The 25,092-nt window shown below is 41.6% G+C and overlaps 2 protein-coding genes across 6 annotated transcripts in view; one reads left to right on the forward strand and one right to left on the reverse strand.

Moving 5' to 3' along the window:
* Positions 1-15,172, reverse strand: part of LOC135261384 (uncharacterized) — a 30,705-nt gene extending 15,533 nt beyond the window's left edge. Inside the window, exons 1-5 of one of the 5 annotated variants that reach the window (XM_064347642.1) lie at positions 14,506-15,172; positions 10,714-11,303; positions 7,811-7,984; positions 7,417-7,604; positions 6,921-7,232 (exon numbers count right to left, since the gene is read on the reverse strand). In XM_064347642.1, the coding sequence (XP_064203712.1) occupies positions 7,197-7,232; positions 7,417-7,604; positions 7,811-7,984; positions 10,714-11,303; positions 14,506-14,813 (1,296 nt within the window). In that variant the 5' untranslated portion in view covers positions 14,814-15,172 and the 3' untranslated portion in view covers positions 6,921-7,196. Of the gene's footprint in view, positions 1-6,920; positions 7,233-7,416; positions 7,605-7,810; positions 7,985-10,713; positions 11,304-14,505 lie in introns of those variants that run through there. The other 4 variants (XM_064347641.1, XM_064347637.1, XM_064347640.1 and 1 more) reach the window with 4 other exon arrangements.
* Positions 15,173-15,920: 748 nt separating this feature from the next.
* The window catches only part of csmd2 (CUB and Sushi multiple domains 2), a 259,924-nt gene continuing 250,752 nt past the window's right edge, over positions 15,921-25,092 (forward strand). Inside the window, exon 1 of the mRNA XM_064347643.1 lies at positions 15,921-16,712. Coding sequence (XP_064203713.1) covers positions 16,529-16,712 — 184 coding nt within the window. The 5' untranslated portion in view covers positions 15,921-16,528. The remainder of the gene's footprint in view (positions 16,713-25,092) is intronic.

Consider the following 25,092-nt stretch of genomic DNA (forward strand, 5'->3'; position numbering starts at 1 on the left):
TGTTTTCTACACATTTTAATGTGCTTGCACATACAAAGCTTGTCACATTGCTACCAAGCTGCTAGCTCAGCAGCTACAAGTTACAATGCGAGTTATAGCCAACTAATTCTACTGTTCCCTTGTTTGTTTATAATATTACAGTACATTACTGTAAATTGGGTGAGTCAGGGACAGGGACAGGGGAAACAAGGGGAAACTGGAGAGACATTGAAAGCAATGGTGAGTGCAGGCAACAGCCCAGCAACAATTCGTTTTATGAAATATTCCATCTTATAGTACTTCATTTTATAACTAAATAAATACACTGAATTAGTGGTCATCCCACATTGGAAAGAACGCTCATGCTTCAGATGAATGTTAGTGGACAATTGACTATTTTCATTCCATGGTCAATTGAGTTGGTTGTTTAATAAAATCAATAATATGGTTAATCACCCATTTACTATATATTATAATGTCAATGCAAAGCTTATGAGAAATTAATTTGGTTTGATCTCTTCCTTGTATGATCTGCTTTACCATGGGATGTCATAACTAGTAGACAAGGTAAGGTGGGGCCTGGAACGGCCAAAAATGGCTTTCCATGATGAACCAGAGAGACATAGAAATTATTTGGAGCAATTTTGTCTTGTGTTTTAGCTTAGCTTGTTAATGTAAGAATTACACTTTTTCACAAGCTGAATTCGATGAGTTAGTTTTATGACAAACTGTGTTTGTAAAGAAAAAAAAGTATTGCTTTTAATTGTTAGTGAAAGTGAAGGACAAATCGTGGATTGAATCCAGGACAATACTTGAAACAAGACCAGGTCAAAACCTAGTATGTGGCTGGACCAGCCGACCAATGGTGTATCTTCATAACTTGGGCGACCAATGGTGTGACATCACTCAGTCACAGACATTTGCGTTTGTAAGGCTGGCCCCGCTGTTGCGGTCCAGCCAAAAAAAAAGAGAATAAAAGTAAAAAAATTAATAAATAAATAACAGTAAAATGAATCCGCCAAAATGATGATTAAGATAATGGTATGTGTTGTATGCGTTTGTGTTTACTGGAAATGTTGTTGCTTCGCTCTCTCTATGTACACCCACAGGTCACTTTATTAGGTACACCTGTTCAACCACTCGTTAATGCAAATATCTAATCAGCCAATGACGTGGCAGCAACTCAATGCATTTAGGCATGTAAACATGGTCAAGACGATCTGCTGAAGTTCAAACCAAACATAAGAATGGGGAAGAAAGGTGATTTAAGTGACTTTGAACGTGGCATGGCTGTTGGTGCCAGAAGGGCTGGTTTGAGTATTTCAGAAACTTCTGATCTACTGGAATTTTCACGCACAACCATCTCTAGGGTTTACAGAGAATGGTCTGAAAAAGAGAAAACATCCAGTGAGCGGCAGTTCTCTGGGCGAAAATGCCTTGTTGATGGCAGAGCTCAGAGGAGAATAGCCAGACTGGTTTGAGCTGATAGAAAGGCAACAGTAACTCAAATAATCACTCGTTACAACCGAGGTATGCAGAAGAGCATCTCTGAACGCACAACACATTGAACCTTGAAGCAGATGGGCTACAGCAGCAGAAGACAACCCAGTACTAGCAAGGTGTACCTAATAAAGTGGCCGGTGAGTGTATATTTTGAAATATTACATATAACACTAATTATTGAAGTCAGGTGGTGTAGTGCAACTTTGGAGCAAATACCTGCAGACACTGTGGCCTGCAGGACCTGGTGATCAGTAGTGCAGGACTGCAGGAAAGGAACTTTAATTACCACAAAAATATTCTAGAGGGAGCATGCCCAGAACCTTATCTTTTTTTTTTTTTGACCTCAAATGTTCATAAGAAAGTTACACCCTTGATGAACACTAATGTTTAAATCACCAACAGATTGTTCAGGTTTCAAATGATTATTTTGCCAGCACTTACGAGCTCAGTGTTCACGCTACAAGAAATCTATAGCGAACTAAATTGCCTCATTGCTCTGTTTCTTACTGGCTCTTATTTCACACCAGTGATTCCTGATTTTAATTTGCATTACTGTGGAGAACAGGCCATATAGTACATCCTCTGCCTAGTCTCTACAAGATGCAGGATTTACACCTACCATTACCTGAAAAGGGTCATTTATATTTGTGGTACTGCATGTGTAAATGCTAAGTGCTTTGTGCTTTCTCAGCATAAACATAAAGTAAGTAATATTTATACATTTGTGGAAATCTTGCCCTGCATGAATGCCTGATTTCGATGTCCTGCATGTTTTGAATAAGTACACAGGCTTGGTAAGTAGTTAATAGTAGTAAGTGGATAGTGTAGATCATTAACCTTTGAAAGAGAAGCATAAACATTTAAAATACATATTAGTGAACACAACTCATTTATGAAGGACAAAAAAATTGGTCAGGTTAATTGGAAGAGTGTCATCACTCAGTCATGAACAAACTGATGTACGGATTACCTTTCCAGGCCATTAGATACTTTTACCTATTTTTATTAGGCTTCATGGTGCTAGCTGAAGTCTGACTGATTTCCCAGAATCCTCTGAGTCCTTGAAGCATTTTCCCAGAGCAAAGAAGGCAGCGCTTTTGTTGCTTAGTTACAGGATTTCAGTCTTGGCCTCACACTTTACTTTTACCCCATTTTTGAAAACCCCTGGTTTTCAACATGTTCCACCTTCCAAAAAAAAAAAAAAAATGCAAGGCAGAAAATCTGTCACATCTGAGCATTTCATTATCAGCTCAGTCTAATGCTGAAGACAGGAGCAACACATTTGAACAATAAACATTGCAGGTCTAACTAACTACATAGGGCAGCGCTTAAATTTATTGTGGAAAGCATTTAATGATGAAGCTGAGATGCTTAATTTAATTACCAATATCAATTTATATCAAACGCGGCTGCACGCCAATACATGATATAAACGCAGGGAAGAAAGCTGGCACTAAGCCTCTATCCTAATTCCAATTTCAGAAGAAATGCGATTCTCTCACACCTTTTCTTTTCAAATAAATAAATTAAGAGAAGAATCCAATTGTGATTGCTCTTTCAAATTTGAGCCTGTACGACGAAGTAACATTTTTTCTGATAGCTGCTAATGAAAAAGCTAATTGCTTCACAACAAAGGACCTGTGTTGCCTAGCAACAACACACAGCCTGGTTTAATGGCCGCCTGTTCATAAAAATGTATAGAAGTTTGATCACTGTTTTCAATGCCCTTTCCCTACTGCAATTTGCTTGACCAATCACATGTCATGCAAAATGATTTGCAGAACAACTCAAATTATGGCCAGGTTGAATATTTAAAGGGAACTAATTGAAGGCAAACCACTACACTTCACCACAATGTACAAAGAAAGCCTAAGCCAATGACCAGTTCTGTGGAAATGTAAGCAATTATTAAATGTGAGGGGAAAGTGGCTCATGCTGAATCCATCACAAAGGAATTGAATAATCCTAAACGGGAGCAACATTCACAGCCCAACATAAAAAAAGAATTATATATATATATATATATATATATTATTCTCAGAATCCTGACCATGCAGGCGCTGAGTGCGACTGGCCGTAGCATCGCTCAGGGAAGGAGGCCCATCGCTGCCCATCGCTGCGCATCGCTGCAGATCCTCAGGTTTATCGCACGCCTACAGTCTGGCACTGCCAGCTGAGCGGGCTGCGATCCGCGGAGTGAAGAGGACCAGCCACTCGCTGCATGCACACGAGTGCTAGTCCGTGCGCTGCTGATGTGATCATGGAGGACGTCCGCAGTGGAAAGACAGTTAGTGGCCTGGCATTCCAGATTGGGCATATACTGCAACAACTATGCCATGAATCAGATTATGAACATACCGTCAAAGAAAATAAGCAACTTACAAGTAAATGTTCAGCATACGAGTCATCAAACTGTTCAATCACACGCCTGTCTTCTACTTCACACTGTAAACGTGAAGTAATGGTGCAAACCAAAAAGTGGCTGCCTCTGAGGAGAAGCAAACACACATTAGTCACCCAGAACCAGAAACACAGGGCAATGGGACACACATCTATACTTTACCCATGCCATTACTAAGAGCAGGTTTAAGGCACGTAAGCACTCTACTTTTAAGTTAATTAATAGAATATACAGGGAGCTCCATAATGACATATTTTTTCTTGATTTGGTTTTGTACTCCACAATTTTATATTTGTAATCAAACAATTAAATTATGGTTAATTGGAGGTGGGGTGTCATTGTTTGGGCATGGCTGCCACAGGTGCAGTCTCACTTCTCTTTATTGATGATGTTACTGCCCAGAGCAACAGCAGAATGAATTACAAAATGTACTTGTACTTGTGATTATTTTCTGCTCAAGTTCAAGAAATTATCTCCAAACTCATTGGACGGCGCTTCATCCTACACCATAACAATGATCCCAAACATACTTCTAAAGCAACAAAGGAGTTTTTCAAAGCCAAAAACTGGAAAATTCCTGACTGGCCAAGTCATTCACCTAATCTGAATCCCATTGAACATGTGTTTCATATGCTCAAGAGAAAACGTAAGGCAACTAGCCCCAACACAAGCAGCAGCTGAAAATGGCTGCAGTACAGGACTGGCAGAGCATCACCAGAGAAGATACTCAGCACCTGGTGATGTCTATGGGTCACAGACTTCAAGCAGTCATTGGATCCAAAGGATATGCAACAAAGTACTAAACATGACTACTTACTTACATAATATTAACATGTCCCAAAAAGTATTGCTATATATGAAAAGTTTGATTACAAATCTCAAATTGTTCAGTACGGAGCCAAATCAAGAAAAAAAAATGTCTTTGTCCAAAACATCAGAGTCGGTCCAGTGGTCCTAAAATCACGCCGAATGAAAGGAAAACAAAGCTACATGGACTGAGGAAGGAACACTGAAACAAGCCACGGCTGGCAAACAAACGCAATCACCCACCTGAAGGCAATCGCATCTACTCAGCCACCCAGTTACAATATATATACAGTTTATAGCTACCTTAATTTACTCTGTGCTATCTAGACCCAACTACTTTCTAATGAATGTAGTTAGGCACCCAAGGTTGAGCGTAAAACAGCATATGTCAGGTAATAGGATGAAACTCTTGTTGCCTCAGAACAAAATTTAAATTACTTTTATAATTAAAATAATTAAAATTGATTCCCTTAATTGCTTCATTTCAGGGAAATCAAATAGTTTTGATTTGCTTGAGATGGGAGAGGGGGTGGCATTAATCAATCAGTATCGACATTTGCGGACAAATGAAAGGGACAATTGTTTGTTGACAGTAAGACGACCATCTCAATGTTACGCCCCTCCCACAAATGGAGGTCCATGAGTTGGCAGAGACACAAAAAACCAGGAAGCAACTATGTCCTCTGTCCCATCACAGTGGGAGGAGGCAAACGTGAATAAGAAGTTCCAATCTAAGACCAGCCATTTTTTCTTAGCCTCATTGACACGCAGTGTCCACAGACATCACAATCTGAGCCGATTCATGGGGGTCTTACAAGGGACACCTTGACAACGAGAGTGAATCGATATGGCTCTAAAATCCTCGCTGAGAATGAGGGGAAGTATGACACTCCTTTCCAGACAGTCACTCCTTTCCTTTCTTTTCTAACTTTTTTCTTATCATCAACTTCTCCATAAAAAATGAGAACAAAATGGTTCTCAGGGAGTGACAAAAATGGGATGAGCACAAGTGGTGCTGAATTTAGAAGGAAGACATTAAAAGCCTTTTCAGTCCAATTAAAGGAGCCCCCTGCGATTGAAAATGGATGCAGATCAATCTAAAAATCCTGACAGGCAATGTGCTCCCAAGGCATTCTTGTGGGTTTATTCACTTTTTTTCTTTTTTTAAATTTTACTTCAAAAAAAAAAAAAAAAAAACGTAACCAGCTCTATAATGTGGAGACTGCTTGTTTGGTTCTATTTTGGTGTGTGAAATGATTGTGTACATTGTGTGCGGATAAATATGTGCACTTGTGGCGAAAAATGTCCTTTGTTATTATCTGACAGCACAGGGTAATGAATGACTTCAGTTTGCATTTTTGATCATCCGGTTTGTCTTGATCAAAATAGCCAATACCCTAACAAAGTATAAATATAAACCCTGATCGTCTGCTGGAATATTTTTCTCTGTTCTCAGTTCCAACATTTTTCAGGTTTAAGGAGGGATGCCTGTTTTTTGCAAATCAATTCATCAAAGCTCTTCTACTCAGTTTTAAAAGTTGAGATCCGATTGTAGCTATTCCTGTTCAGGTGTCCAATATGAATTTGAGCATGTACATCATGAACACGGTTTGTGTCGACAAGTGGTGGGGCCAATGAGAGACTGACAGGTGGGTAGCACACACACCAGTAGCATCTGCTCAGAAGTAGTCATCACAGATACATTTTTCATGAATGGAAGTCTATCCAATCATTTTGCAAAGTGGGAGGTGGAGGGGTGGGAGGGAGGTGAAAGGGTAATTAAACTGAGTGAAATTTGAGCAACCTTAAGTTTTTTCAAGCCACAGGTAGCCTAATACCATTGACCTGTAGTGTAAGTAAATTAGGCACTAAAGTAGCAAGAAATATGGCAAAGAAGAAGGAGTTAGGCTTAGATGTGCAGAGCCAAGTAAACAGAAATTGCACGCTTAATATTTCCAGGTGCAATGTTTGGTTAAAAGTCAGCAAGGGTCCAGCAGATGGGCAATAATGTCAACAGCAGAAGACCAGGGAGAAGAAGGATAACATCAGAGGCAGAAGACAAATATCTTGTTGTGTTTAGTAAAAGAAACCATCGTAAAAAAAAGTAGTTGTGGTGCAGTTTTACTATGTTTTTTGTCATTTCTAAGATTTCTTTTTAAGTAAAAATCATATTTTTCTGTCATTGTAGGTAGAAATAAAAAGTTTATGCTTCTGTTTGTTATTTAATAAATGCACATATGCACCTGTCACATTGCATTACACTTGATATTACACAGCATCCAAATTATAGTAGATTGCAGAAATATTGCAGAAATGGCAAACTGCACTTGACGGGCGTTTCGTTAAAATCAAGACTGACTCCGCATTCTGAGGTACGGCGTTTCTTCGTTCAGGTCTCGATATGACACCCCTCAGATCCTGCGCCCCTAAGAGGCCATTGGCAGGGGCAGGATCAGTGTTTGTGGGATGCTGTGAACCCCGAAGCGGGACGCAGTAGAGGACGGTCTCATCGTCTGCACGCCGAATGACTCACCGTGTGACCCTGGGATGTAGCAGGGGAGCACGATGACAAAAAAGCCATTTCTACCCAGAAAAAAACCCAAACAAAGCAAACAACAGAAAATGTAATGTATCCCAAATTACAGGATAGTGGAAACGGTAAACCCTATAATGGAGAGGCCAGCCAGCAGGACTGTTGATGATGCTTTCAAGGGTGGCGGTTTTACCTGAAGGGGCTGGAATCCAGGGGGAGGGCGGACGGGGTGGGTTTGGCAGTGGTCAGCAGTGGGCGCTCCTAGGGCGTGAGGGCCAGGTAACACCGTGTTCCCGGCAGACCTGTGGTGGCTTCCCAATTCTGTGGCTCCTTGAGGGGGGATGCTTTTAAAGGCTCCTGCATTCTGTTTGGGATAGGTGTCTGAAGAGGACAGATGGGCAGAAAGGCAGAAAAAAGTCAGACTAACTCCAACTTACCGTCAAAGGTTTTAAAGACAGAAAGAGGTGGAAGGGGAAGGCAATAGGCAACAGGCATAGAAGGGATTCCATAAATGCATAGCATGCTACTAAAATGTCCATAACCTTTTCTAAGAAAACTTGGAAATTGACTGGCCAATTGCTATCTACCACAGCTAGCTGCACCTGTCATTTTGGTTTCAGGCCTGGTGGTTCTTTCCAGGCAAGGGTGGAGCTTCACTTTGTCGCAAGGGCCAGCTGGCCTTATTTCTCTGTCTTCAGCTGTGCCAAATGATTGAAAGTCCACACACAGGCCATCTGCATTCAGGTTATGGTTGCTGACCGCTTGGAAAAAAAATAAATAATAAGAAATAGGTTAAAATAAGCAGCATCTGCACATGGTATTCATAGAGTCATCTCTTGGGGCTATAAGACAACTACTATCTGGATGTAGATTCACAGACATCTATACAAAGCAAAACTCGAGGTGAATGGTGGGTTGAAATTGAATGGAGATGACATTCCCACTCAGCAATGATATTACTTCTCTCAACTGATCATCAGGTTATTTAATATTAGCACATTGAAAATGACACATTTTGCAGTGTTTATGCATGCTCAACATTTTCAGAGAGAAATTTTAAGCGAGAGAGAGAGAGAGACGAGAGAGAGAAAGAGAGAATATCTATGACCAGCTCAGTAACTTTGTCTGTTTCCATGTTTCTTATCTCTCCTACAGATCAATGCCCTGCCCTAGCAAGAAGCCTGTCGCCTTTGAACCAGTATAAGGAGCTGAAATAAGAACAGGTGCTCATTGACTATGCGCTCAGCCCACTGACCAAACAAACATTTCAAGGAAAAAGCAAACCATATTGATTTATATTTCAGTATTTACTTCTGACTTCAAAACATGATTTTAAAAAACAAATTCCAAGATCACAAGTCCTCTCACGTCCATATGCTTAAATCCATGGCTTAGCTTTCACACAGGGGGTTAAAATGGAACAACAGGCTATGTGTTGTAACTGTGAATGTGTCAAAACTGATTTAACAACACTGTATTCTCCATCCCCCTGACAGCTTGGTGGAAAATCAATTTAAAAATAATAAAATGGCCAACTTTACCATGACATCCTGCACACACATCCAAATTTTATTCAATCCAGACTTCATAATCAAATAAGAATGCTACTCATGTTTCGTGCCTGGAAACTTATCACCCATTTAGATTGCATTTTTAGACACCCTTCTCAACTTCCAATAACTGTTACAGAAGCAGAATGTTGGTAAAGAATGCGTCCTGCAATATTTGCGACTGAAAAAGGTAACCCTCTTCCAAAGCAGACCAACTTCATTGCAGTGATTAATGCTCCGAATAGATGACATCATTGGAAAAATGAACTGCATCTGTCAAAAGCCATCATGTACAATTCAGTAAAGCCCCAGAGAGATCAGAGAATCTGTCCATGAATTATTAAATAATTAATAGCAGTGCATGTTTAATTGGTTGGGGGGTGGGGGGGTGGGGGGGGGGGGGTGGGGGGGTTGTGCCGTAGTGAGGCACCAGGGGGGCACTCATTATATATGGCCTAACTGTAAAAACATGTAACCAATCATTAACACTGGCCCAGACCCCTCACAGGAAGAATTACTATAAAACGTGCATGTGTGTTCCTCCCCTTGTTTTCTCCTAATATTGATTTCTTAATTGTAGCTATATTCCTTCGCTGTTCTGTCACTGCAATTTGATCTAACATGCACAAAGAAGCAGTTTCTGAATCACTCTGCAAACCATGGCGAAGTCACATACAGTCTACGGTCGCTGGTGAGAAATGCTGCAGTCAATCATCATATTGTGGGACTCCCAGCCATGGTGAGCCTAGTCCTGATTGGTTTTGGGGCTCAGGAAGCATCGCTGCATTACGCACACATGCCTTAACCGACTCCACTCAGGAGCCCTTATCTGTGCCTGTTCTTAAAGAAAACTCTGTCCCAGTTCTTCCCATTAGGAAGAGGGTTCTCAACTTCGCTGTCGATAAGGCAGAGCGGCCAGGTGGCGATTTGAGTCAGCGCAGCTGTGAAAGGACTCCCTCTCCCTCCAGTAAAACTCACAGCAGACGTATTATAATTCCACCCTTGGTACCTGTTAAATATTTTGGATACGCAGCCTTTTTCACGGCCTCTTTTCCCACCAGAATCTCCAAATATTCAGTTGGTTGAGATGCATGCGTGCTATGCTATATAATCACATGAGTTTTCTGATGGTTAGTGCTACAGCCCCAAAACTCTCCCATCGTCCTGACACCCTCCTGCTGTACCACAACATAAGGCACAGTAAAAGTTATTGCGTGATGGAAAGTAAAACGGTTTTAATTCATCTACACAGAGCCATGGGCGGGCTTTACCAGAAGCCAGGAGATTAATGAGTGACTCTGTGGCTCCGCCCTGAATCTCACCACTGCCCAGTGTCGAGAAGCTCATGTTTTTAATTATCAGAGTGTGACGATGCCATTAATAATGATAATGAAGGCAATGGTTGTGAAACAAAACTGGGAAGTCAATGAGTCATTTCACCCACAATGCATAGGGAATGGTTTCTCAGCAATGATCTCAACTTCTGCATGATTGCCGTTAGCCAGCTGGACAGTTAAATATTACTACTAACACTAATCACTCGCTTTAATTTAAATAGCTGCCCTCTTTCTATCCCATTACCAAACAACAAGTAATGCCATGCTCATTGATGTGCTCAGAATTTGTGATGAGATTCCAAATTGGGGAAATCGTTAGCACTCAAATATCACTATTTAATGTGTACAAAGAAGCACACGCAATGCTGTGATAAAACAGCCCTGAATAATACATACAGTACATCTAGTAATTACATCAATAAAAATAAGATATTTTGAATCTGTTTTGGACTTTATTCATCCAGAGCGAGGCCAGCTATTAAATGTGATGGGAGAAAGACAATAAACATTCTGTTACTGGATGCAAGGTGCTGGAACATTTGCTCCAACAGTGCAAGGACAGCTTGGAACAGAAAGAATCTTGCAAACACGTGATGCACTAACATGGTATAGCAGCACCTGTATGTGTCTGGCAGCGCCTTGTCTCGGCTTCTGGAATATCACTCTTCTCGTTAAACACAACATGCAGTGGGGACGTCTCTGTCCGCATAGTTCCTTTGGGAACGGACTGGCCCTGGAGGAAGCCCTGCTGGTTTGGAGGAGTCTCGTCCTGGCCCGGTTTGAGCAGGACGTTCCTCAGGAAGTCCTGGATCTCCTTCACGTTCTGAGCGCCCCCCGTGTTGCTGGAGCCTGGAGGCGAGGGCCAGGCGGCTGGGGACCTCTGGTACACCCTTCCGTTCCAGGGCTGGGCGGGGCATGGGAGCGGAGGGTACTCATCTATTACCGGAAGCCAGGGGACGCCCTTGCCCTTCGGACCTTGGACTCTCTTCAGGAGCTTCCCGGGACTCCTCTGTTGCCTCTCCTCTGTGGAGGAGCCATCCTGCTTGGAGTCATGTGGGTCCTCACTGTGGCAGGAGAAATCCCTGTGGACCTGCGAACCCCTGGGCCAAATGTTCTGTCCCTTCGGCAAACCCTTGAACTCTTGCTGGACAATCTGATTGATCTTATTTTGCTCAGAATGCAGCTCACCTTTGCTGTGAGAAAAAGGGGAAAAATGTCAATTATAATTGTCTCTGTGGTGCCATATATTACAACAGAAAGCCCCTCTCTGTCTGCAATGCTTTAGCAACAGAATGTTCTTGCAAAAATGCAGCCAAAGACATTTTGTCAATTCATGATGACAGTGATAATGATAACAGTGACGAGAACCATCATTATCATCATCATCATCATCATTGTCATAATCATCCTCAACATCATGACCACGATCATCATCATCATCAATATCATCATCATCATCATCAAAACTAACTTGTGCAATCCTGGTTCAGAGACTTTTTGCATAGCCAAATACGATCAGCCGAGTAAGGTTTGCTTATGCTCATTCATACTATTCCTGTGCAAATGGCGGAAGCTAGCTCTTAATATGAATATTTAACAAGGTTCTTGTTAGTCACCGCCGTTCCGTTGCGGAACAGACAGTACGCCTGGGTGATCACGTGGTGCACCTGCATTTCCTAAGACTGGCAAAGACAGATAGCAATCCTGCTCAAAAGGACCACAAGAATCATCCCTAGCCCCCTTTTTGTACCAGAATAGGGGGACAAGGAATCTTAGGAATTAAAGGAAGATACACTTCTTCGATGGGGGCAGAAATACTTCAGGTTTGCCAGTGACAATTTTTTCACTCTGCTTAAAATTCCCTCAGGAATTGTGCTATACGCTAATGCAAGGGACCAGTCACAGGAGAAATGAGAGTTAGGTATATTAAAGCTATTGTGTAATGGTGATAATCTTTGCCCCAAGATCACTTTTCCACAGCATACTATATAAAGTGACCAAGAAGCAGTGACCAGAAATAAACCAAAAATCAAATATTCAAGAGAAAGGGTCACACTTCAGAATATGGCTCAGTTATCAATACCTTATGTATTCGCTTCTTCTTATCACACTTTTTTATTTTTATTTTATTTTGATCCTCATATTCCAGTTTTTGAGTTAGGTTTTTCAGCAAGACATTTGAATGTGAAAATGTGGTCAACCACTCAGTTGGGCAGTCTGTTTAAGGCTTAAAAGGATTTTAGAGAATATGCATTTATGTGTTTTAATATTGCTTCTCAAATGCCACCCATTTGTTCCTAAAGCAATGACTTCTCTCCTAGACTATAGTAATTAAGACTTTGAAAAAACAAAGACCAGCCATGTCTGGCCATGATTGAACAAAGCCTAAATACATGTAATATGGTATGGTTTAGGCTTCCATAACCCACCTATGAAGCAATCAAATCCTACACTAACAAGTTATTGTTGTGTGCTACTGGTGAAACAGATAATTCATAAATCGGACAACTCATTTTGAAAACTTTTGAGTCATCTCAGATGATGTTTGTTATAGCACATTTATTTAGGCTAATTTATATACAAATATTGAATTAAAAAAATAATAATAATAATATAAAAAAAAAAAAAAACTAATAACTTGAACTGAACACATCCTCGCTGTTTTATTTCAAAACTGAAAGAATTGTAATTAATGTGGTTTTGACTACTGAGGTAATTTCCTATATTTATGTGAAAGTAATAAGCGTTCCTGGTGCTAATTTATTTCAGTACGATTCGGGAAAACAGTTTTGGATGTTCATAGTAGTTTAGTCTACACATTCACATTTCACACCACTCGCTTATACTGTAATGACTCATTTGCAACAGACACATATTTTACCTATACAGTATTCCAGTCCATGCATTCATGTGTGTAATTAACAGCTGGCAAGTCAAAAGGTCACACTACATCTACATACTGCATATTTGCATATAACAGATGCATTGCAGCAACACCCGTGAGGCGAGCATCCATGCAACAGCCCAGGTTATTCCGTGGTGAAAATAATAAACCCTTGCTATTTTCACAAAAAATAACCATGTGAATTTACCCAAGGAGATGGATTTTTCGGATGAAAATATTAAAAAGGTATTTCGATCTTGGGACTCACTGTGAATGCAGGTTTCAATCGTGGACCCGTTGACTGGTTGGATTGGATGTCAATCTGCAATTCTTGAGGATTCTCTTAACTGGAATATTATGTTATATTTAAAGAATTCTTAAATATTTCAATATTTGTCTTAAGAAGTTTGGTTGCCAGTTTATTTGTGTCAGCGTGAAAATAATTCAACAAACAAACAAATAAATAAATAAATAAATAAATAAATACTTTCAGCAGTCTCTTATTGTATTATTTACTAGATTGCTGCCATAAACAGCTGAATTAAACCTGTTGCTGCACTGGTGTGAATCATTTTGCTATGACACGTTACCCGTGGTGAACAATCTGAATAACATTCAGTAACACTATAGATGCTGACACTCACCAACATTGAGGCAATCAAACATTGACATAGCACCTGGCAAAGACAATACAATTTAACAAGGGGTTAAAATCCCATACTGTATTGGGCGGACTATTATACCAATAGGAATATAATGTATTTGAATAGCACGCACATGCAATTGCACAATGACAATTCTGTTGAGGTTTGAGTTGTTACATGTATTATATCTTTGACACTACTGCAACCCTTGGCCTAGTCTTCACTTAAAAGACTACTATTTATTTACTGTAGTGTCCTGAATTTAATTTCAGAGAAACTCTACTTATGTCTCTCTGTAAACAGTGTAGCATATAGTTTATCAAACATATACATTGGTGACTTTTAATTGATGCATTTTAAATTAGCATTAGTCAAGAGTTGAACAGGGCATGAAATTCCTTTTGCAATCCCCTTTACAAATCAGGTGGTGCTGCTTGAAAGAACACTTCCTATAGCTTGCGACACAATTTATTCCACTTTGTTAAACATTATGTTGCTACAATATTACAGTATTAAAACATCAGAGAAGAAAGTCTTTCTCCCTTGCCCAACTGGTCTGTGAGCTGTGAAAATGAATAGGTTTAGTTAGGCTATCCTATATCCTAAAGTGTGCTGTTGTTCTTGTAATTGTTGATTTGAGAAATACCCTCTTTGTGGACAGGACAAATTAATAATGAAATTAAAAATATATTCAGAGCCTGGCTTGTAAGAATATTCCTAATGAGGGAATATTACTAATACTGCTGCTGCTTATAATAATAATAATAATAATAATAATAATAATAATAATAATAATAATAATAAAGCAACTGTATCCTTAGGGACATTCCATAGAGCTAGCTAATGTTCGTGATTGCAGTTACTCACTGTCGCCCGGGGATCGTGATTTTGGTGCCATCGGTGGGAGCGGCTGTACTGCTGTTGCAGGCATAGGATACATCGTTGAGTGGTGTAGTTTGAGAATTCACTATTATTTCGGAGGGCTTGTTTATATTATCTGGTGAAACTGACCGTAGGTCTTGTCCTGGAGATTGAATCCTCGTCCAAATTTGAAAACATATCCTATCTAAGTCGTCTTTAGGCGTGTTCGGATGAATCCACACAGACCGGGGAAAAGGTGCCCATGCATCCCAGCGACGTTTTTGGTGTCTCCCAAATTTAGCCGCAAACATCATATCACTTGGCCTAACCAATCTTTGATTGCATTTCCGGGTCAATGTAATAAATTATAAACGTTGGAATGCTTTGTTTGAATATGTTTTGGAACCCAGTTTAGAATATACAGACCAACTGACACAGCCATGGGAACTAAAATGAGGATTCCATGCACTGTGTTTACGCAACGTCACAGAATATAACCTGGTGCGCAAAAAACAGTTGTCGCTTTTAGGGTAGCCTAACCCTTCATAGTGAAGTTCAAGCTGAGTTACGTCTTTGGACCGTGACAATCACTTCAGCAGAGTAAATAAGTCATTGCCTCGCATGGGTAGATTCGGTTTAATGTGCGTGTATTTATTTATTTATTTATTTATTTATTTATTTATTTATTTATTTATTGAGTGTAGAGGACACATTCCGTGACTCAGATTTTTTAATATAGCCTAACCAAGCGCATTTGAATGAATGAATGCATTAATTAATTATCGGTTAATCGTGTGGGTTACTGGTCGCATCAATTTCACGTTTACATAGCAAGAAATAGTGCTCACCAGTCAAGCAATTAGCCTACAGAAGATTACATGAAACTAAAAGTTTGTTTATCTGAGCTAAGCTATTCTTACCAATGCACACTGACGTAACTGTCCCGCCTATTGTGTTTATATATATCCTAAAAGCAGTCTATCCATATTACCTATATAAATTACCACTCTGAGTTACGAAAACAGATTTTTGTTCTCATACCAGTCTATACTACCCTCAACAGACGTTCCACCTTGGTACAGTGGTACATACATACATTATTATTATTATTATTATTGTTATTATTATTGTAGTAGTAGTTGTTGTTGTTCACGTTCTTGTAATACCGGCAGAATCATTCCTCATTTGGCCTAAAATATAGCCTACGTTATTTTATGTTATAATTCGTATTATTAATTTTATTCATTAGGCTGCATAGTATTAATCAGCATCGACACACGTCAACACTTAGCGACTTCTGACGGAAGCCTTCGGTTTATTACCAATAAGGCGCCTTAAACTTTGCAAGGGGGGGGGGGGGGGGGGGGGGGTTGGCTGGGGAGAGAGAGAGAGAGAGAGAGAGAGAGAGAGAGAGAGAGAGCGAGAGCTTTGCAGTCTCTTCGCGTCGTTAAGACTGGAAATACTACACGCTTAAAAAGGCTCGAGATACTGGAAATAAATGATCGATTAGTTATTGATTTCCCATGTTAAAAGATCTAAGCTGTCAAGACGGCTGTAAACTTTGTAATGGGGACAACGGACTCTCGGCGATTCGGTGTGTTTTTATCTTTGTTTTTTCCGGTATACCGTTATTTATTCTAAGGCAGGATGAAATATGAAGTATCGACAGTGAAGATAAGGGTATTAATTCAAGCAAAATAAGCGTAGCCTACAAGCAGAAGCGTCTTGCGAGAGCAGAAGAAGGGCTCGCCTCTCTCTCGTCTCAAATCACAGAAGAAGAAAAAAATCAGGGGAGATATATGAACGCTTGTTCAGAGAAACTGTTTTTAAAGGTATTTTCGTTCATTCTTGTTGCTCTTTTGGTGTAAAAATATTTCAACTAAAATTCTCTAACCCCGCCGTCCGCATGAGATGGTTCAGTCCAGCTGCAGAAGCGGAGTCTCAATGCATTGGGATTTTTCTCAGCGCCGACACAAAGTGAATCTTCCTTTTAAAACCATCTGATAACGTGCCTGCCAAAAATCCTGCCATGAGCGCCGCTTTGAATTCTGACGGAACGGGACTAGTAAGGACAGCATGCAGATGCGCATATAGCGGGGCGAGGAAACTGGACGGACTAGGGATTTTTGCGCTAATGAAGGTGGGAGTACAAGCGCACTACTGGAGCCGGGTTCTCTTCTTGTATATGGGGTTGCTGGCTGCATCGGTAAAGGGTAAGTTACCCGTTCTGTATTATGCCCCCTGTGCACGGCGCAGAAGGGGGAGCCTAGCGATAATAGCCTCTTGTTTGAAGACAACACAGTGTTTGTTTATCCGCAAATGCAATTTCGCCGTCTTGTCTCCCCCCCAAAGTTCCTCTGAGATGTGTTGTTTTCATACTGAAATGATTGATGAAATACTTGCGGCAATCCTCCTTGTGCCCCCAATACTGGACTTAATTTTCATGGTCAAGTGGTGCTTTTATGACAGGGGTTTAAGGGAAACCGTGAGAAAACCACGTCCATACGACTATTTTAATAATACATGTTATATTATCTGTGTTGCGTTACAGGGCAACGCACAGTAAGGTAGCCATTTGGGTGATATGGGTGCTGTAATGGCCATAGAGACTGGACATTCGGTGTAGGCTGCATGTAATTGTGTGTGCTGTTTGCCGTAAATGCCAAATTGTGTGTATCGTTTCGCCCCCTCCTCCTTCCTCTGTTTAAAACATTATGCTGAGATTGGTGTCAGCACCATATTTTAGTGCTGTCCACACAATGCGCTTGTGCTGTGGCAAACGGATTCTACTGCAATTTCCCAAGCCTGAAATATTTCAATTATCTTCCATTGCGAGTTTTACATTGGATTTTGCTGAACACTATTAGTGAAAAGAAGGGAATGTGTAAGACAACATAGACTTCAATTTCATACTGGCTCAGCGATAGCTTCTGTTAGCTTTAAAGACAGACTATGAAATGGGTTACACTGGAGGCTATATTTGATAATCGTTTCTCTAGCTGATAAGGAAAAGTGTATGCTTTCAGCCTTTCTATTAGTGTTTCGTCGGTCTCCGTTACTTTTAATGTGTAGCTATCACAGGCTATATACCAACATTTGTATAATATGCTATTTCTAAATTAATAGCTGAAATCCGTGTTATTAAAAGAGAGAACGCAGCCTACCTTAGTGCTCCTTTAACTTGTGTGTGTGTGTGTGTTTTGTGTGTGCGCGCGCGTGCGCGCGCGGGGACCGAGTGGCTTCATTTACAGGTGGCAATGGAAAATGGATATTTTTTCACTGAATGGATACGGGTCATAATGAAAATGTGCTCCCTAATGGCAGCAGGTTCTTAACATACTTTGTCCCAGTAGCATTGAGAGGAACAAACAGAAGGAATTGGAACTGAAAGTGAAATTCTGGGGGAAATCGCATGTACGCGTTATGCAACACAATGCGCACATCAATAAAACTTTGATAATTTCTGTATCTTATTATTTGAATCGTATATTTCTCTCTCACGTGATTAATATATTTCATGGTCTTTCGTAACTAGTATGTTCGGTATTATCCTTTTTTCCATTTCTCTTGTGGGGACCAGAGACTTCCTTCCACGAGGACAGAATCAATGAATACAATAAACGTCCCTTGTTACTCATACTTCACCTAGCCTTCTTCTCTAGTTTAGTCTTCTTCTTCTCTACTTTAGTCTACTGTCACGGGCTGGACGCCAAATTGCAATTATATCATAATAGCTAAATGTAGGCCTACAAACAAAGCGGTATGTGAGTAGCCTTTTCTTGCACTGAGAATTATTCAGTTTCTTTAGAAATCAAAAGACACAAACAGAAGCAGCTTGGGACAAATTATTGGTTCATTGCACCACCTTACTTAAAGATATAGGTTAGGTCTCACGAAATAAGAAGAATGACCACACGAAAAAATTAAAATAAAATTGGCTTGTGCCCAGTCGAGGAACGTCTTTTGAAGAAGAATCGCTCTGAGGTGGTAACTACGCCAGTCTATTTGAGTGTTAATGAGCGGGGTAGCATACCGTCTCCTGGAGAGTAGCAACAAATGTTTTGTTAAAGTGATCAATGTAGTTGGTTCTGTGTCAGAGCGGCTCGAACCCGGTAGAAATACCGCTGTTAACACAACGCTAGGATGTAGTTGTCGACTACAGCCGTTTGTGATGTATTGGGTTATCCATTCCAAAGCAGTTTCCCTATTTTCCCATTGAGCGGCACCAAAGCTTCACAGTTGCACATCGGCTAGGCGATATGAACGCTATGTGCAGGTATTGTCAGCTTGGTTTTAGACCACGAACACACCAAGTGGGTGTCATCTGCAGCTTGAAACTTATACGAGGCTTCAACAACATGCGTTCTGATCTCTCGTGAAATAATGTCAGTTCCTGTTCAAACGACTATATACATCTGTAATGCCCTGGTTTCCCGACGCAGTTGGTGCAAGGAGTACTTAGACTAAGTCGCATTAAGGAAGTGGTTTAATTATCTCACTGTCTGAACGTTTGCGAAGACATCTGCACTCCAGCTCACCTGCATACATCGATAGATACACTTCCGACAGGGCTGAGGCTCCCTTGAGTTGCCTTGTGTCAGATGAATCTTTCCAAAAACGCAGCACCGCTGCGCCCTGCTGTTTCTAATTCAACATCACCCACCATTTAGTTCCATATTGAAAGCCGTAGGTTATTCAGTGCGTACGCAATTTGGGTTTTTGTAAGTGGATGTAAAGCTTGCGGCCGAACCCCTCTTAACAGTCGATGTTTTTGCGGTCGAATTCTTTCTGAAATCTTATAAGCTACGTGTTTGAAGGTATCATTTAGCGCACGAGTAACATTCCATTGTGAATATAGCCTACTGGAATAGGCTATGTACTTGCGATTCTGATTGTGATTCCACAGCTAACGTGATCGAACACCCGACAAGTCAGTCCTCCGTCACAGAGGAATAGTGTAGCCTATTGGTCAGGTCTTCTGCAGGTACTTGGTCCCCCTTATTTGCATTAACAATGTATTTTCTTACTTAATGTTACGAAACAAAAGTTGCACTGTCAGTGTATATTTATGATGCAACTTGGTGCAACATCATTAAGCACGCGCGAACTAGTTGGCACGCAGTGGAGATATCCTTAATAAAAATCCAAGCATCTGTGCATGCATTCAGATTGCAGTTCGCTCACCAAAAGGGGCGTGCTTTTACAGCTTCTGCTGAATTTTTGACGGGTTAATATTTGTGTAGACTGTAGAGGTTTATTTGGCCATTTTTCAACATACAGCATACAAGCGAACGGTGCAGCATTCACGTGAATGGTGCTCATAGAGGAATTCAGAAGAAGACGACAGATCTGTTAACACCGAGTTGCTATGTTAAGGTTGCTTAACTATAGGACAGATCAACATTAGGCCTATATGTCTTTATTTAACGTTATGTATGTCGCCATATCCTTTTTGGCTTTCTTTCGCCATTTTCTTTCCTGAAAGCCCTTGCATATTTAATAATGATTACTCTGCTTCTTAACCTTCCATGGTGCGAGACCTATACATTTATTTTCTCTGCACGCAATAACCATCCTTTGCCTTGATCAAATTTGAGCCGCAAAGGAATTGAAACTGAAGTAACAAGAGAAATCACCTTTGCTCAAGTTGGAGCCCACGTGTTCTTAATAAAAATAAAATAAAATAAAACGAAATAAAATGAAGTCCTAGAGCATGCATGAATTTAATGTTGACAAGAACAAACATAATGCTGGTTAATTTATATTTGAATTTGATTTTATTGTTTTAATGTGAAAATAAAATAAAAAAATCCCTTGTAGACAATAGTTGTATAATATATTTGATTAATGGATGGAAGACCTGACGTAATATTATAGGTGAAACTAACTCTTTATCTATATCTTTAACTATATTCTTTTTTTGTAGTCTTAGATCAAATACAAAAATTCCACGCTGTTTATCATTCTGAACCCAAACACTTGCTTTTGTACTAAATACTACAAGTCATACCAGAATAAATAATAAATTAATGATAAATCAAATTTGGCCCCATTTCTTCAGAGAACATACATACACGCGCACACAAACATGCAGACACACACACACACACACACACACAAACATGCCCACAAACACACACACTCTATTTCTCTCTCTCAATCAAAAAGCCACTCAGCACTAATTACCACTGAAACAAAAAGACAAGTAATTCAGGACCACGGACAGCTCTTTTCGGGAGCAACAGAAGTTAAATAGGTTGTCCTTGACAATAATCCCAAATTAAAGACAGGACTGCTACTTCTGCATTACTGACAACAATGCTACCTACAGCCACAACGAACATGGGTCGAAGCAGTGCAGCCCCTGGGTACTCACAGGTTTTGTTTGAGAAGGCTGTCCAGCATCAAGGACAACTCTCTGCAGAGCCCTGCATCTGCAGCAAAAACCACACCCCCATCAATGAAACTCAAACCATCCAACCAATAAGAGACAGCTACCAATGAACAGCTTTGTTGCGCTGTTAGAAAAACAGTGCCTGTTGAAATCAGGCTTTCCTCAGTGCCACCTCCACCCCAATTATAAGTGCCGGCCAGATCTCCATACTCTGCAGGCACATGTGGGTGGACTAGGTTGAAATACAGTTCCAGACAGGTTGTGGAATTTTGGCTGCATGTATGTCTCTCTCCTCTGGCTGTTCAAAGTGATGTGGGGCTTTGCTTACTCCCGCGGAGATACTAGTCATTGGAGAATTTTTTATTTTTTATTTTTTTTAAGTAGTGCGTTAGTTCGTTCACAGCGGCAGGTGAGGAATCCTGATTAGGGTGGATCTTTGTGGGGTTCTTTGTATATTCCGTGCTCTGTTTGGATAGAGGCCCCTGGTGCAGTGAGAGATGTAGAGAACAGCTGCTTGAGAACACAGTTGAGCAGGTTGGCCTTGGTCTTGAGAACTGCTGTGGCTTGCTCTGTTTATGTCTCCAAGGCTACCAAGCAAGCATAAACCATTATTGCAACTTTAAACCATTATTGCAACATTCTGTAAGGTTATTTAAGGTTATAATAGATAACAGTCTTGTCATAATGCTCTGCAACCAATCAGAACTTTCCACTTTTGCTCAGTTTTTTTTTGGAAGTACATATATTTTGAAAAGTTATAGAAACAGTGTTTTTTTTGGCAGTTTGCAAATGCATCTTTTAAAAGTATTCCCATAAAAAAAACCCCAAAAATAAAATTGGACACAATAATACTGTGACCTGGACCCATTTACAAGGTAACCGGAACATTTTGTCCCTGATCCGTGAGCAGCAATAAGTGGAACCTCCCCTTCTGTTATTCACATTAGCTCAGAATACAGCATCAAAGTGAGAAATCAGCACTTTTATAGTGATGATCTGAACGCATGTCCAATGTGGGAGAGGTCTGCAGCTTCCCCCCTGGGACGAAAGGGGCAAGGAACCTTTTTACCGGGTGATGCACAAAGGAAGAGAAATGCACCAAGTGCCATTCAAGGCACATATACACCTGCCGGCGGTGGGGCCTCCGTAGCTCAGCAGAGCCACCTGCGTGGAGCTTTGCACCCCTGACTCTCTCGCCCTCCCCGCGTACCGGCGGGCAGCTAACAGCCTGTGGACCGCAGGACGGCCGATGCCACGATGCGACCCCCATCAGTAAGGTCAAACAGCGGGACGGCGGGCCCCGTGTGAAAAAAAGGACGGCGGACGGTACGGTCCTCGGTCTCGCCGCAGCGGCGTATTTGCATTTTGGGCCGCCGGTGCCCGCGACCCGCGAGTCAGCCGGCGGCCGAACGGGAAGCCGAACGGCGTCTTTGTCGCACAGCGTTTTTCAGCCGCTTCAGGAGCTCGGCCCGGGGTTTTGATGCAGGCGTGCGGTAGGTGGCCTGATACATTTCTGCTCTACAGCTCTCCCGTAGTGAATCGCCACGCAGGGGTTCCTCAAAGACGAGCCGCCTCAGCCGCGGCGTTTCTGCCCGGGGAGGCGCACAATCGCAACCGTGAAGGGCTGGTGTGTGTGTGTGTGTGTGTGTGTGTGTGTGTGTGTGTGTGTGTGTGTGTGTGGGGAGGGGAGGGGGTGGTGGGGGGTTATGGTGCCGGTGAACTCAGGAGGGATCTACACTGCTTTTCCTCCACATATTCTCAGAGACCTTTCATCCCTTCCTCGCCTTCCTGGGGGATAAAATGTGCCCGAGCGCCAATACCCCTGTGGAGAATGGGCTTAGCTTGACCTCGGTTAAGTGCTCGATTCAAATCGCTCAGATTGCTGCTGCTTTATCTCCGTGGCTGTGGGCTCTTCATGCCGGCTCATGGGCTGGGAATGTAAAATGCGTGAGGGGTCTGCTATCTTATAGCCTCCTCAGCGATGGCTCATTATACTCTTTCACCTTGCTGTCTGCTTGGTTGGTCCACCTCTTAAACGGAATAAACGATGCTTACATGAGCCCCGAAGGCATTCCAGTGATAAACATATTCTGTAATACACAGCAAGAGTGTGGTGGTTTCAGGCTTTGAAGCTTTGGAGTTAATTTATTAAACCCTAATGAGGTTTCTTGTTTCACTATTTTATAATGCATTGGGTGGCAAATGCACCTGGATCCAGCTAGTCAAAACCTGAGGTTGGTTTGTGTCTCCAAACATTCCTTCACATTTCTGAACTTTCAGCAATGATTGGGTGACTGTACTGGAGTACATTTCACCAAAGAGATTGGAAAGTGTGCTTTCAGTAAGGGGCTCCAAATCCTCCAGGACTGCTTTTCAGGGGTGCTATCGCTTTGAGATTGCCAGGAAAGATTCCTTTTCCTTGCAACCTGTCAGTTCTCTGTCTGCTTAAGACTTTGATTTTGTGTTCTCTTATCTTTGATCCCCCGTGATTAGATTATGGAGCTAATCCATTTATGTCTCTCCCTGCTCAGATGTTTTCCTCTCTCTCTCTCTCGCTCGCTCTCTTTCTCTCTCTCTCTCTCTCTCTCTCTCTCTCTCTGCCTCTGACTGACTTTCCATTCATTCCTTCACTCAATTGTGTTTGATGGTGCTTGATAAAATGTTGCTTGTAGTTATATTTTTCAATGGTAACTCCTCTTGTAGTTGTATTTTGTAACCCGTGTTCATCCTCCCCCAGAAAGCTGCAATGGTAATCACTGAGCAAGAAAGGCTTACGGATGTGTTTTCTCTGAATCTCAATATTTGTGCTATGGATAAGCCCTGGACTGCTCAGACTGCTTAAAGTTAATGGAATGGCCACAGGCTGCAGTATTGGAGATGCTGCATGGGTTTGTTAAGAAGCAAGGACCTTGCAAATGCCATGTGTGCTTTTGTGTCCTTTTGGTGCTCCTTCCTCAGTCAGAAGGGAATAAAAATGAGAGCCAGAGCAGGAGAAAGGGAAAATGAGCAGCAAGAGAGCAGAGAGGGGGAGAGCGTGAGGGAGTGAAATGTATTGAAGCTCAGGTTTAGGAGAGATATATAATCAGGTGTGAGAGAAATGGGGAGAGAGCGAGAGAGAGGGAGAGGGAGAGGGAGAGACAACCTGAGAGAGAGGGAGGGAGGAGGGCAGCAGTCAGCTAAGGAGTCGGCTCCCAGGACTGTTATCCGTTGTAATCCCTCTCAATGCCAAGCAGCTGTCAGAACAGCGGGGTCTGTCAGCCTGGAGGGGAGGCCCAGGGAGGGCGGATGCTAATGGGGCGGGGGCGGGGACCGCAGAAGCCTGATTGGGAGGCTGGGACATTGCGGAGAGGACAAGCTCAGCACTGCGCCACGGCACGGCGGGGAGCGATGTCGACATGCTCCACCTAGCGGGGAGGGTGCTGCCTGATCTCCGCTCGCCCCGGTCCTCCCTCGAGGAACCACGAAAAGCCAAAGGCTTTATTCAAGGTTCATAAAACCTCTCCTGCACCAGGCTTTGAAGTGGAGCTGTTGCCGCCTCTGGGTCCAGTATGGTAGCCCGGAGGGCACCCTGAGACAATTGAACGCCCAGGCCAAAGCTGATTCATCACTGAAGACTTAAACCCCATGCCCTCTAAGTACTATCAGCCAAAAGACTGGACTGAGATTCCATGTCAAGAGACGAGATAAAATAAGAAAAGAATCCACAAATTGCAAAACGCTCCCTTTTGCCAAATTTTTATTTTTTTTTACCAAATGTTATGTTTCAAGCTACTACACTCATCTCCAGGCATCTTAGATGAGAAAGATAAGGTAGCACTAGTACTTTACTGAAGTTCGACATTATTTTCTGCCGAAAATAACGTAATGCAAGACTTTTTTCTCACAGCAAATTCAAAGGGCGAGTCACCCGATCAATAATTCACTGTGGATGATAATTTCAGATGCTTAGCAGTTCAATTATTCTATAACTGAACTAAAATCGAATGCTCATTCTCTTGTCGTTCAGAAAACTGCAGAACCCAAAAGTGGCAATCATTATTATTTTTATCATTCAGAAAAAAGTAGTTCAAATTTTAGGCCTGACAGTTTCATTAAACAACAGTGAACAGTAAATTCATTTAAAAAGTGATATATTTAATGTTACAGTGATATTTTGTTACTTATAATGTTTCATACAGTCTACATGGGTGAGTCCTCCT

The sequence above is a fragment of the Anguilla rostrata genome, chromosome 8, assembly GCF_018555375.3.
Source record: "Anguilla rostrata isolate EN2019 chromosome 8, ASM1855537v3, whole genome shotgun sequence".
Taxonomy (NCBI): domain Eukaryota; kingdom Metazoa; phylum Chordata; class Actinopteri; order Anguilliformes; family Anguillidae; genus Anguilla; species Anguilla rostrata.